The 14778-nt window shown below is 49.2% G+C and overlaps 1 protein-coding gene across 1 annotated transcript; it reads left to right on the top strand.

Moving 5' to 3' along the window:
- Window positions 1–2594: 2594 nt before the first annotated feature.
- Window positions 2595–14550, top strand: LOC134290914 (uncharacterized). Its single transcript, XM_062858143.1, has 2 exons — window positions 2595–5860; window positions 12477–14550. Exons 1-2 carry the CDS (start codon window positions 2595–2597, stop codon window positions 14548–14550), a joined length of 5340 nt encoding a protein of 1779 aa, XP_062714127.1.
- The last annotated feature ends 228 nt before the right edge of the window (window positions 14551–14778 follow it).

Below are 14778 nucleotides of genomic sequence, written 5' to 3'. Positions count from 1 at the left end.
TAGTTGTGTTTTTATTCGATCGATATGACGGGAATTAGCGCATATAACGAAGTAATTTTCTATCCTACCAAAATGACCAATAGTATGGGACAAACATCAAATTCTTGCTCCAGTCGACTTTTTTGATTCGATTTAGGTCCCATATGATCTGTGCAAAATTTCAGCGCAATCGATGAAACTATAATTTAGCCCAAGCGGTTCAAAGTTTTCATAGGATTTACTATGGGAAAAGTTACACTTTCGGATAAAAAATCCCAGAGGTCGCTTCTTGTCTCCTTAATTCAATTCGATCAACGTTTCTTGTAGAAAAATCATTTATGAAACTTTCCTTCGAAGACCACAAAACGATTGGATGCTTGTGGAAAAAGTTATTGATTTATTACCGATTAGTGATCCAACGAACGGCTTTTTGCTATGTTTTTTTAGCAGCACTGTATCAGCTGCCTAGGCTAAGCTTAGCTGCTGCTGTTTCTGAGGGTGGTGATGCCTCCCGCCACCCCATGCAACAGCGACAGCAGCAGTGCTGCTGATAAAACAAAACAAAAAGCCGATCGTAGGATCACTAATTGGTAATAAATCAATAACTTTTTCCACAAGCATCCAATTGTTTTGCGGCCTTCGAAGGAAAGTTTCATAAATGATTTTTCTACAAGAAGCATTGATCGATTTGAATTAAGGAGACAAAGAGCGACCTCTGGGATTTTTTGTTTGAAAGTGTAACTTTTCCCATAGTAAATCCTATGAAATCTTTGACCCGCTTGCGCTAAATTATAGTTTCATTTCTGTAAAAAGTATATCCAAAAATCTTTGGAGGTATTTCTAATAAATACATGAAGACGTTCCTTTGGGGATTTCCAATGGAATCCCTAGCGAAACTCCTGAAGGAATCGCTTGGGGCGTACGTGAAGTTGTAATCCTGCACAAATTAAAAAAAGAATTTCCGGAATGTACGAAGAAACAGCGGTATAAATTTCCAGTAGAACTTTTGAAAGAATAATTGGATCTAAGAGAATATTTCTTGAACGAAACTTTGGAGAAATTTTTCAAGATTTTTTAATTCTGATTTTCTAAAGAAATCGCTGGTGGAATTTCTGAAAACAAATCGGGGAATATTTTTTAATGGTGTGCATGGATGGTTTTCTTCATTGAAGGAAATTTAAGATATGAATTTCTGTGTGAAACTGTAGAGAAGTTTCTGAAGTAATCCATGCAGAGTACTCATGAGGAAATCCGTGGAATATTTGCTGCAAGAAATTTCTGGGAAGTTTTCTTCGAGAATCTTTGCAGCAATTTCAGAAATGATCCATGAAAGATTTGTCACGAAGTTATTGAGAAATTTGTGGAGGAATCTCTTTAGAATTTTTCAAGGCGATTAACTCTGGACGATTAACTAATGAGAAAAAAAAAACACCTTGGAGATATTTCTAAGGGAATATATGCAAGACATTATAACCCTCTAATACCCAAATTTTTGATTTTGATCTAAATATCATTTTTCGTCATCTAAAATCGATTTAAACATGTTTTGGAAGATGCTTCTTTTTATTTCTCGATTGCGTGAATTTCTGTTTTTGATTTTTCTAATTTTTATTTTTGACCATCCCCACACTTTTATATTTTTCCTGGAAGCCAATTTGGGGAACAGATTTTTTGAGATGAAAACATTTTGAGGTTTTATGATTATTGTTGAAATATTATTATTTTAATTATTTTTCAAAGGAAATTTCATTTTCCGTGTAATTTTAAGGAAAATAATTTTAGAGTGTATTCGATTCCCTCAAACTATTAAACAAGGATAGAATAATTTGGGAAAAATTTAAAATATGTTAATTGTAGCGATTCAATACAAAATAAACAATGGCTTCTAAAAGGTGACTGTTAAAGTAAAATAGTTTAGCAATTGATTTGACCCCATTTGAAATTGATTTGCAATTAGTATTTGTATAGTATGTAAATCCGAGCAGATGAACTTCCGCTAGAGAACTCATTCTCAGCTCTTTCTTTCGTCGTTTTAGTAGATAGATAAATTTCTAGATTCGGAATTGTAAAGTTAGTCTTGATCTCGAACTAGCGTGAAACAGACGTGTTCACAAATCTTGACACGTTGTATAATTTCGTTACCGTAAATAAAGTAAAGTTTGTTCAGTCTAATCAATCAATTTCGCGAGTGTTTTCTGGAACAGATCCTGAAGAAACGAGAAACCCAGTTTCGTCAGCGCTACCTTTTCCCCTCATCGGCCGCAGTAAGTTCCCCAACATTGTTTGGTGCCGAAACCCGGGACTTTCGGCTGCGGATTATCGACTTTGGAGGTTAGCGTGGGTTTCGCCTGCCAGTCATCCCACTATTCGAGTGGAATCGTCGCACTTCGGGGCTTTGGACGCCCATTAGGACTCTTCGTCGGACTTCCAGGCAGTTCCAGAACAACGGACACTTTCCGGACGATATTGGACGCACATCGTTTGGTCACGGTCGAACACGTGGTCGTAGGTCAGCCAAGTGAGCACAGGGAAGTACCACTCCAACGAGCAGGTGAGTGACTAGCCTTTATAAATACACACTCTCACACTGCATTGAAGCAACACCAAGAACAATAATGGCGACTTCGGACTACGAGGATCCGTTTGCTCCGGCAACGCCTAACACAAAAGAGTGCAAACGTTTGATTATTCGTCGCAATAGCATTCTCGGCTCTGCGAAGCTCATCGGAGCGTTTAACGAAAAGTATAATCCTGCTACTGATTATGCTCAAATTAAATTTCGTCTTGCAAAGCTTGATACTCTCTGGACCGAATTTAATGAGGTTCAAGCTGAAATTGAATTGGAGTATGGGCTAACTGAAGAGCTTTCGGATGGGAAAGCGACGTTTGAAGATATGTACTATCGGTTGAAGGGATCACTGGACAGCAAACTAACCTTGAATAACACACCTTCCACATCCACTGGTCATATCCCACCCCCTGTTGCTCCACCTACCCAGGCACTTGGTGTCCGCCTTCCTAAGCTCAAAATTCCTGAGTTCAAGGGAGATTTCGACGAGTGGATGAATTTTCATGATTTGTTCAACACACTCATCCACTCGAACCACCAACTTTCCGAGGTTCAAAAATTCCAGTATTTGAAGGCAGTACTGAAAGGAGATGCGCTACGTCTCGTGCAGTCTCTGGCGGTGACAGCTACCAACTATGATATTGCGTGGGACCTCTTAAAGAAAAGGTTCGACAACAAGAACTTTTTGATCAAACAGCATTTCTCCGCTCTACTGTCTATGGCTCCGGTAAAAAAGGAATCTTCGTCGGCACTTTCGGACCTCGCAGATGTCTTCGAGAAGCACATTGGTGTGCTTGACAAATTGGAAGGACCGGATGATCATTGGAATTCATTTTTGGTAGAGTTTCTCAGTAGCAAGCTTGATTCCGCATCACAAAAGGAATGGGAAAATCAATTACCCGACAACCAGCGACCAACATACAAGGATTTGGTTGCGTTCATCCACAGGCGTTCTCGTGTTCTCCAATCTTTGATGCTCTCCCAATCTTCGCACACCACCAGCAAACCAGAACCACGATCCCCTCGAGTTCATGTGTCATCTCACTCGGCTCTCACCACTGAGAGCTCAAAAGCTTGCATTGCGTGCCACAAAGGTTCTCACTTTCTCTCGTCGTGTGCCGAGTTTCTGAAGCTTTCACCGAAGCAGCGCTTCAATGTGGCCAAAAAGTACGGGTTGTGCCTGAATTGCCTGCGGTCCTCGCATTTAGTCAAGGACTGTCCATCTGGGAACTGTAGAACGTGCAACAAGCGCCATCACACTTTGTTGCATATCAATGCTTCCACCACGTTGGCTGTTCTGGTTGACAGTCAGTCCAATCCACCCCCGCAACCCCAACATGCTTCACAATCGGTCCCGGTCGTCGAGTCGTCTTCGTCGGTTCGAGCGTGCACTGCCAATCAGTCGCGCGTAGTCTCTCGGGAAATGAGACCCGGTTCGTCGCCGTCGGGAGGCCAAACCAAGTCGTTCGCTTCTCCGCCGTCGGTTACATCGTCAGGCTCCGTTCATGGGTCTTCGCCGGTGACGAGCTGCTCAGCAGTCACCCCCTCGTCTACATTCGCACAACGGATGAACTCTACGATCTTCATGCTCACAGCCTACGTGAGGGTTCGTGACATTGATGGAAACTACTCGTTAGCTCGCGCTCTTTTGGATTCAGCATCCGAGCGAAACTTTGTGACCGAAAATCTCGCTCAACGATTGCGGCTCAAGCGAGAGAAATCAGACGTCGATGTGTACGGAATTGGCAACAGCGTACAGCATGTCTCTCAATCGGTTTCGGTCAACCTGTCATCTCGAGTAGGTTCCTTTAGCGCTAGCATCGACTTCCTAGTGCTTCCCAGCTTGACCCGAATCTTGCCCTCCACAAACGTGGACATTTCGAGCTGGATAATACCTCGAAACCTCCCATTAGCAGATCCCAAATTTAACGTCCCCCACGGCATCGATATGATTATTGGCATACAATGGTTCTTCACACTATTGGAAGATGATCAAATCTCTTTGGGTCCCCAGCTCCCTATACTACGCAAAACAGTATTTGGATACGCTGTAGCAGGTGATCATGCGACCACCGAGCCAATCAAAACGGTCGTGTGTAATGCAGCACTCACGATTGACAAACTGACAGCCGCAGTGCAAAGATTCTGGGAGGTACAAAGTTTTGAGGAAGGGAAAGCATTGTCGCTGGAGGAACAGTATTGCGAAGACCATTTTCGAAGCACCCACTCAAGAGCCCCTGACGGTCGGTATGTTGTTCGATTACCGATTCGTGATAAAATGTTGTCGGAACTCGGAGAGTCGTTACCAGTCGCTCATCGAAGATTCCAAGCAATGGAGAGAAAATTTCTCACCAATACAAGGCTGCGTAGTGACTACAGTCAGTTCATGGAAGAGTATGAGTCGCTCGGACACATGGAAGTGGTCGAACCCGATCTGTCCACTCCACACTTCTTCCTCCCGCACCATGCGATCATTCGACCGGACAGCACGACGACCAAGACCCGAGTCGTTTTTGATGGGTCGTGTCGGTCTGCAAACAATCTCTCGCTCAACGATATTTGCTACGTAGGTCCAACTGTTCAACCACCCCTTCTCGCAACGAGTATGAATTTTCGCATGACCAAGTACGTTATCACCGCCGATGCCGAAAAAATGTACAGGCAGATCTGGGTACACGACTCCGATCGTGCTCTGCAGCAAATTGTGTGGAGAAAGTATCAGAGCCAAGAGCTGAGAGCCTACCAACTCAACACTGTGACCTACGGTACAGCATGTGCGCCGTTTCTCGCAACTCGCGTTTTGAACCAACTTGCTGATGATGAGAAGGAGAAGTTCCCGTTGGCAGCAACACTGGTGGTGAAGCGTTCATTCTATGTCGATGATTGCTTGGCTGGAGATGACGACAAGCACCGAATGATGGATAGTTGTGACCAGCTGATAGGATTACTCGCATCTGGTGGCTTCGTTCTGAGAAAATGGAGCTCTAACGATCCCGAAATTCTCTCTCGTATCCCCGAAAATCTCAGGGACAATCGTGACGACCTAGAAATTGACAAATCGTGCTCGGTCAAAACACTAGGTCTGCTCTGGCACCCTCAAATTGATTGCTTCGGATTTAAGGTGCCAAAACTCTCGTCGTCAGAACCGGTCACGAAGCGGATTGCCTTGTCCGAAATGTCCAGACTATTCGATCCCATGGGCCTAGTGGGATCAGTGATTGTATCCGCGAAAATCTTTCTGCAGTCACTTTGGTCCAATTCGTTCACTTGGGACAGCGTGTTGCCGCAGGAGTACCAGGACTGGTGGAAATCGTTTAGGAAGGAAATTGAGACTTTTTTTTTTTTTTCCTTCTAAACCATAGGGGGATAATCTGCTCAACAGACACCCTAACAGAAGGTTAGGGTAGTGTAGGTCTGACAGGCCGTCTTCTACAACAAAAGTAAAAGCCAGGACTACTCTCTCCTCGTACCCACTAAACCATTCCTATAGTCGCCAAACCCTACGTCTCTCCGGAACCACCAAGAAGGTATTGCTTCAGAGAGGGGCTAGTGCACATCGCACCCACAAGGTTAGCTGCGTAGCCTGCAGCAACGAACATCGATGACTCGCACTGGAGAGTCCATCACGGTAGCATGCTGGCGCTTAGCCAGTTTCCCGAGTGGTCCTCGCCACTCCCTTTGTCCTCGGAAGGCGGGCAGGGTCAACCCCGCCCGCGCCCTACTGCTGAGCGGACATCAAGAACTGATGCCCACGTGCAACCCGATCTGACCTGCCCGTAAGGAAGGGTATCACTACCCTTCAGGCCCTATCAGATGCACCCGTAGGTTGCAGACAGCAGGATCTCACCTACCCCGACCCTTGCCGGGGACCCCTTTCCAACCGCGGGCTCGGATCCAACCCAGTAGACCGACGCCACGACAGCACCGCTACCGGGACTTCCTCTCCGCGGCCACTTAATCGTTGTAAGGGTCGATCTCGACCGCAGGGCACCGGTATGACCTACGAAGCCGACTCCGAACCCCTGGACCACCTCTTGTACTGCATCTGGACTAGCCATTCTCCGAGTCCACGCGCCACCTCCTCTGTAGCTCCCAGACGATGTGGGTAATAGCCGTTGAAACGGCGTTCCAGCCAAACTCATCCCTACACATCCTCTGGACCAAGTTGTCCGGAGTTGTGTCTTCCCCGCATGTGGCAAGCATGCGGTCACGCATTGTGCGAAAACGCGGGCACACGAACAAAACGTGTTCCGCCGTTTCCTCTAAACCATTGCACACTGGGCATTCGGGAGAATCCGCATGCCCGAAACGGTGTAGATACTGTCGGAAGCAACCATGACCTGTAAGGACCTGTGTCAGGTGGAATGTGACTTCCCCATGGCGCCTATTAATCCAACTATCTACCCTCGGTATCAACCTATAGGTCCACCTTCCTTTGGTGGAGCTGTCCCACGCGCGCTGCCATTTGACCATAGAGGCCATCCTGACAGTCCTGCGTATGCCTCTTGTGCCGCGCATTTCGAAGCACTCCATGTCCTCACTGATAAGAATGCTGATAGGCACCATACCAGTAATGACGCAGAGAGCGTCGTGTGACACGGTACGGTACGCGCTCGCAACCCTCAGGCACATAAGCCTGTAAGTACTTTCCAGCTTCCGTCGGTAGCATTTAGTACTTAGCGCGGTGCCCCACGCCGGGCCGCCATACCTAAGTATGGATGTAGCAACACTAGCCAGAAGCTTGCGCTTACTGGCGTACACCGCAGAGCTATTGGACATCATCCGGGACAGTGCCGCAATAGCTATGGAGGCTCTTTTACAGGCATAATCGACGTGGCTACCGAAAGTAAGCTTATCGTCGATTATCACGCCCAAGTGTTTGACGGAGCGCTTTGACAGGATAGTACAGTCTCCTACACTGATCTCCGTCTGCTGCTCCGACTTCAGGTTGTTAACAACCGTCACCTCTGTCTTGTGGTGAGCCAGCTCCAGTTTCCTGGACCGCATCCACGCCTCCACAACCTTGATCGAGTGGTTGGTAGTCAACTTTACCTCCTCGATCGTTTCACCGTAGACTTCGAGCGTAATGTCGTCGGCAAATCCGACAATCACCACTCCCACTGGATACTCTAACCTCAACACCTCGTCGTACATGACATTCCATAACACCGGACCCAGGATGGAACCTTGCGGGACTCCTGAGGTTATGTGAAAGCACTTCCGACCCACCTCCGTGTCGTAGACTAGTACACGATTCTGAAAGTAACTTCCGAGAATCTTGTACAGGTACTCCGGTATCCCCAGACGCAAGAGCGCATCGGCAATAGCAGACCAGCTGGCGCTATTAAACGCATTCCTTACATCCAGAGTCACTACCGCGCAAAAGCGAATTCCCCTCCTCTTAGGCTCGAGTGCTTTCTCGGCGGTTTTTGTAACCGACAAGATAGCGTCTACGGTGGACCTCCCCTTCCGGAAGCCGTACTGGTTACTCGAAAGACCATTTTCGCCCTCGGTGAACCGCAACATTCTATTGAGGATGATCTTTTCGAGCACCTTCCCCGCCGTGTCAATCAAGCATATTGGTCTATACGCCGACGGGTCTCCGGGTGGTTTCCCCGCCTTTGGCAATAGTACCAGGCTCTGCCTCTTCCAAGCTTCTGGGAAAACTCCCTCGTCCAGGCATTTCTGCATAGCAGACCTGAACATCTCGGGAGCCTCTGCAATAGCTACTTTTAAGGCCAGGTTCGGAACTCCGTCCGGACCTGGGGCCTTACCTACGCTAAGGGACTTAGCTATCCCCGCAAGTTCCACATCGGTGACCCTCTCCTCATCGCCAGCCCCAGTCCCCGGCTGTCCTACGAAAGGAGGCCAAGGACTAGGATCATGACGCGGAAAAAGTCCTCCAATGATCCCCTCCAACATCTCTGGAGATTGCTCTGTAGGAGCCATCACACCTCTCGTCTTGGCCATAACGATCCTGTAGGCGTCACCCCACGGGTTCGTATTGGCACTCTGACAGAGACCCTCAAAGCAGGCCTTTTTGCGTGCTCTTATCTCGGTCTTAAGCGCGGCTTTTGCAGCGGCGAACACCACCCGCCGTTCGTTTCGCTCTTCCTCTGATCGTGCTCGCTGCATCCGCCGCCTAGCCCGTAGGCAGGCGCGGCGCAGGTCCGCAATCGCGTCGGTCCACCAGTAAGCCGGTGGCCTCCCATTTCTAGGGTGGACTCGCCTAGGCATGGTCGCATCACACGCACGTGAGAGCACCGCTACCAGCTCGTCGCCGTCTAAACCGATTAAGTTTCGCTCACGGCGGAGCGCCTCCCTAAATACCCCTTCGTCGAAGTATGATGTCTTCCACCTGCGAGGGCTTGGCCTTGGCCTAGCCGCCTCTTCTTCTATCCGCTGTCTGCTGTTATTGTAGTCGATACTGTAGCGAACCGCCAGGTGGTCGCTGTGAGTGTAGCCATCATCTACTCTCCAGTTCGAACTACTTGTTAGGCCAGGACTGCAAAAGGTCACGTCAATAATTGACTCCGCTCCATTCCGACTAAAGGTACTCTTGGTACCGACATTAGCCAAGTCGACATCTAAGATGGCCAGTGTTTCTAGCAGGATCTGACCCCGCTGGTTCGTGAAACGGCTTCCCCATTCCACGGCCCAGTAGACCGGCCCAAATACAAAAATGTCGAAAAGTTCCACGGGGCACCCTCTAGAATCGTGCTTTTAGATGAGAAGAACAATCTGTGAAAGATTCAGCTCAATCGGTTGAAAACTGAGCTGGCGCAAATGAATTGAAGGTTTGTATGGGATGTTCAGTCCAAATATATGGGAAATTGGATGACCTCCAGTCTCTCATACAACACGCCGGTTTGGCCAGTTCGATTTGGCTCAGAATTGAAAGAATGGTAGTTGATACCCTAAAGAACAACTTTGTAAAAGATCATATCATGATAAAACTCAATTTAGTTGCGGTTTCAGCAAACGAAAGCAGGATGATGACATTTTACTCTCGGTTGTTATATGCAGCACGTGTTTGTCGGTCGTGGCTTGCGCGCTACATCATAGGCAGCTATGTAATTCATAATTGTCTCGATACCCAATCCACGTGCGTGAGCAATGGAAATGAAGGACAACATAGCCGCCTATGATGTAGCGCGCAAGCCACGACCGACAAACACGTGCTGCATGTAACAACCGAGTGTAAACTGGAGAAGATGTCCTCATCCTGCTTTCGTTGGCTGAAACCGCAAACAAATTTAGTTTTATCGCTATATGGTCTTCTACAAAGTTGTTCATTAGGGTACCAACTATGATTATTTTAATTCTGAGACAAATCGAACTGGCCAAACCGGCGTGTTGCATGAGAGACTGGAGGTCATCCAATTTCCCATATATTTGGACTGAAAATCCCATACAAACCTTCAATTCATTTGCGCCAGCTCAGTTTTCAACCGATTGAGCTGAATCTTTCACAGATTGTTCTTCTCATCTAAAGACACGATTCTAGAGGGTGCCCCGTGAATTTTGAAAACTTTTTTTTCGCGTCATACAAATGTGGGCCGGTCTAACGGCCCAGGCATTAAAGTCGCCCGCTATTACCACCGGCCTTCGCCCTGTTAGCACGGTCGTTAAGCGGTCCAGCATTTGCGTGAACTGCTCGATCGGCCACCGCGGAGGCGCATAACAGCTACAGAAGAAGACCCCGTTTACTTTGGCGACCACGAAGCCCTCATAGGTAGTAGACACCAACTCCTGAACGGGGTATTTACCCGTCGTCCATATCGCCGCCATTTTTCTGGTCCCATCCGCGACCCAGTTGCCGTTGCCGGCGGGTACTCGGTATGGGTCCGATATGATGGCGATATCCGTCTCCCACTCAGAAACTGCCTGACAAAGCAGTTGCTGAGCCGCATCACAGTGGTTCAGGTTCAGCTGCGTTACCTGCACTGTGATTTGTTGTTCACTGCGGCTTTCTTGAAGGCCGGGCACCTTGGACCACCCATCGGATGTCTGTTGTTCGAGGATTTCCCGGTACAGATCATGCAGATGGGCGGACTCGTGCAGCTTTGGGCCTTATGACCTTCAGCGCCGCATCGCCTGCACAGTTTGCGCCTGTCGGGGCCTTTGCAGTCCCACGACTTGTGTCCTGGTTCCAGACACCTGAAGCAAACCTCTGGTGGCTCGTGGAATGTCAGGTGACATACACACCAACCCACCTTTATGCTCCCTACTTTAACGGACTTTTTGACGTCCGCCACAGGTAGCTGAACCAAAGCTACCTGTGTCCCTGCTGGCCCTTTCCGTAGCTTAACGGCTGCGGCGGCCACCTGCACATCGCACTGTTGCCGCAGTGCCGTGACGAGCTCTTCCACTTCGGTGATCTCATCGATGTCCTTGACCTTCAGAGTCGCCTCATGTGTCAAAGCCCTCACCTGCACACCCTCACCAAGGACCTCTTCTGCCAGCCTCTTATAGGCGGCGCCCTTGTGCTCCTTCTGGCGCTTCAGCTCCAGGATCATCTCGCCCGTACGAGTACGTCTAATACTGCGTACGTCGGCTCCAAGACCCTCAAGCTTGGCGTCGCTTCGCATCATCTTCAAGACGTCCGAGTACTTGGACTGTTCCGTCTTAATGACTATAGCGTCGCCTTTCTCGCGCTTGGCACCTGCCCTCCTACGCCTTGGCTTGGCGTCCTGCGCTACTACCTGCGGATTCGCCTTCTTCTTCTTCTTCCGCTCTACCTTCGTCCAAGGGGGGTCCTCCCCTTGGATCGCCCTACTCTGTGGCTGTTGAGGGCCCACTAGCGGTCGCAACCCCTTGTTCCCATCGTTCCGGGACGGGCCAGCCTTTTCAGGCCCACCCTTCCCAGCTTTCCGGGAACCCTGGCTGGGGTCCGACCTTCCGGCATTATTACCGACTTTCGGGGTAATGATTCGCCTTGCCTTGCGGGCACCGCCAGACAGCTCCTCGCCTGACGGTTGCCTCGCCCGCTTCTGCGATTGCTTGCCTCGTTTGTCGCGAGCAGTCGCTTCCGCCTTATTGGGACTTCCTGCGAAGGAGAAGGCCTCCGTTTGGGTAAACTTCGGCACTTTCTCATTTGCAGGCTCCGCTGCTGCAGCAGTCAGCAACGCGAGTGCCGCGTGCTCCTGCTTGGCATCGTCGATCGACGCCCTAAGTCGAAGCAAGGCCGTTTTCAGGTCCTTGCTTATGTTCGACTTAGTGGACGCAAAGTCGATGATTTTGCCAAGCTGCTGCTCAGCCACCTCTATTGCGGACCGTCCTTTGGATCCTCGGTTGACGGCCCTCAACAACCACGCTCCGTCCATAACCTCCACCGGCTGGCTTGCCGGGAAGTGGACTGGAGCACCCACGCTTGAGCTGCGTACGCAACTCCCAGCGCCTATCTCCTCACTTCTCCTTGTCGGAGATCTCATCAACCCGCTTCTTGCGAAGGGGTTGATCCCACCACTACTTCCACCTGAATTTTGATTGCTTAATTTGTTTGATTTCATGATTAATCCCACGAGTCGCACGGGAAAGAATGTCCACCACGCCAGAGCCCTGCATTAACGCGGTAAGGGACAGCTTACTGTGGGGGGTGCCCAGGTACCCCACAGGCTCCGTTAAAGATCGAGCATCTTTTTCACCCCCTCGATCACTCATTCCTCAGCACGGGTCGCTTGACACCTTGAATTGGGGTTAGTAGTCCTATTCTTAGCCGGCGACTACGCGGCTGACTCGCAAGCGGGGGGGTGCGTCAGGCCCCAGGACTTTCGTCCCTGCTGCCCCAAAAAATTGAGACTTTGTCCGCCCTAAAAGTTCCAAGAAGAGTTTTGATTGATAATTTTGTCCACGTCGAGTTGCATTGTTTTGCGGATGCATCTGACAAAGCATATGGATGCTGTCTCTATGTGAAATCTATCGATAGATGTGGAAAATCGGCTTGCAATCTCCTCATCTCGAAGTCCAGGGTATCCCCCCTAACACGACAATCAACACCTCGTCTCGAATTGTGTGCAGCTGTGATGGCAGCACAGTTGGCTGATAGCGTGAAAACATCAACCGAACTATCCTGTTCTACCACATTCTGGTCAGATTCAAGCATAGTGCTTCATTGGATCGCATCATCGTCATCGTCTTGGAAAGTATACGTCTCCAATCGCATCGCTGAAATTCATCGGCTCACTCGTGGGAGTGAATGGCGCCATGTGCCGTCAGAAGCGAACCCAGCAGATCGCGTCTCGCGTGGAGTTCCAGCCTCTCTCGTCGTCAACGATCAGATTTGGTGGCATGGGCCACCGTTCTTAGCAGTTGAGAGGAACCATTGGCCAGAGAATATCATCGAGCTTTCTCCGCTCCACCTCCGTGCAAGAGAGGAAGAAGTTCGGCAAACCGTTTCGTTGGTTACAACCTCGCTGCCCATGGCAATCTCGCTGATCAACAAACATTCGACGTTGCTTCCTCTCACCCACACTTTTGCATGGATACGGCGGTTCGTATCAAACTCTCGCTTGACCGCTCCAAATCGTGTCGTAGGTTCACTCACCACGAAAGAAGTGGATGACTCGCTAAGATGGCTGATCGGACAAGTTCAGGAAGAATGTTTTTCTGCCGAAATACGTTTTCTACAACAGAACCCTGGCCCAGTCAAGAAAAACTTTAGTTTCAAATCCCCTTTGAAAAAGTTGAACCCGTTTTTAGATTCTGAGGGCCTGCTGAGAGTCCATGGCCGCTTAGAATTGCTAGAAGCACCTTTCGATACCCGATACCCGATCATACTTCCCGCAAAACACCATCTAACCAACTTGATCGTCACAAAAACCCACATCGACACCTTGCATTCGGGACCACAGCAACTTCTGTCTACACTCCAACAAAGGTTCTGGGTCATCCGAGGAAGAGATGCAGCGAAACGTGTAGTGAACAAGTGCATGGTCTGCTTCCATTGTAGGCCGAAGCCAATAGAACAACTAATGGGCCCTCTACCAGCAGCGAGGGTAACTCCGTCGCGCGCGTTCGTGAAGTCCGGCGTGGACTATTGCGGTCCGTTTTTCATTCGGCCACCGAATCGCCGCGGAAACTCGGTAAAAATATTCGTCGCGATAGTCGTCTGTATGGCCTCCAAGGCAGTCCATATCGAAATGGTCTATAGCCTGTCGTCGGATTCGTTCGTGAGTGCGCTCAAACGGTTCGTTTCACGTCGCGGTCGCGTGTCCGACGTGTATTGCGATAATGCTCGTACTTTCGTCGGGGCGAACCGGCAGCTCCAAGAGCACAAGCAGCAATTTGATGCTATCCACCGCTCTACCGGATTAGCAGAAAGCTGCTCCGAAGCAGGGATCAACTTCCACTTCAACCCAGCGCGTTCTCCCCACTTTGGAGGGTTGTGGGAGGCCGCCGTCAAGATCTTCAAACATCATCTCTATCGCATCATGAAGACTACGCTCCTGACCATTGAAGAGTTCCAAACTCTCATAACTCAAATCGAGGGAATCATGAACTCACGGCCTCTCACACCCTTATCATCTGATCCTGCTGATGTGGTGGCTTTAACACCGGGCCACTTTTTAGTGGGAGAGCCGTTACACTCTGTCCCTGAACCCGATTTGAGTGACATTCCCGTTAATTGCCTCAACTCTTTCCAGCATATGCAACAGAAGGTACAACATTTCTGGCGGGTGTGGTCTCGTGACTACATCGGGCAGCTTCAAAGTCGCCAACGGTGGCCGTTAGTCCAACCCGACATCAAGGTTGGAACGATGGTACTGCTCAAGAAGGAAGCGGCTCCGCCAATGAAGTGGTTCCTTGGTCGGATCGAAGCCGTGTTCCCCGGCAATGACGGCCACGTTCAAGTCGTTCAGGTCCGAACGTCTACTGGCTGCTATCGGCGGGCCATCACTGAAGTCTGTCCTCTGCCCATTGAGAGCGACGCCGAGGCGAACGAAGCACCAGACGCTCCATCTTCATCGGGTGCACCACCTGCCGCCACCCCCTACGGATGAAGCACCATGCGGCTCCATTAGTATAATAATTAGTGTATAGTTTGAAAGTGCCTTTCAACGGGGCCCGACATGTTAAAGTAAAATAGTTTAGCAATTGATTTGTAACCCTATTTGAAATTGATTTGCAATTAGTATTTGTATAGTATGTAAATCCGAGCAGATGAACTTCCGCTAGAGAACTCATTCTCAGCTCTTTCTTTCGTCGTTTTAGTAGATAGATAAATTTCT

This window comes from Aedes albopictus, chromosome 3 (assembly GCF_035046485.1).
Source record: "Aedes albopictus strain Foshan chromosome 3, AalbF5, whole genome shotgun sequence".
Lineage (NCBI taxonomy): Eukaryota > Metazoa > Arthropoda > Insecta > Diptera > Culicidae > Aedes > Aedes albopictus.
The sequence above is the reverse complement of the archived record's forward strand: the minus strand, read 5'-3'. Positions and strand labels throughout refer to the sequence as shown.

Coding starts and splice junctions, on each gene's coding strand:
- LOC134290914 (XM_062858143.1), top strand. CDS start 2,595: ATGGCGACTTCGGACTACGAGGATCCGTTTGCTCCGGCAACGCCTAAC. Junction 5,861..12,476: donor TACCAGGACTGGTGGAAATC/GTTTAGGAAGGA, acceptor ATCTATCGATAG/ATGTGGAAAATCGGCTTGCA.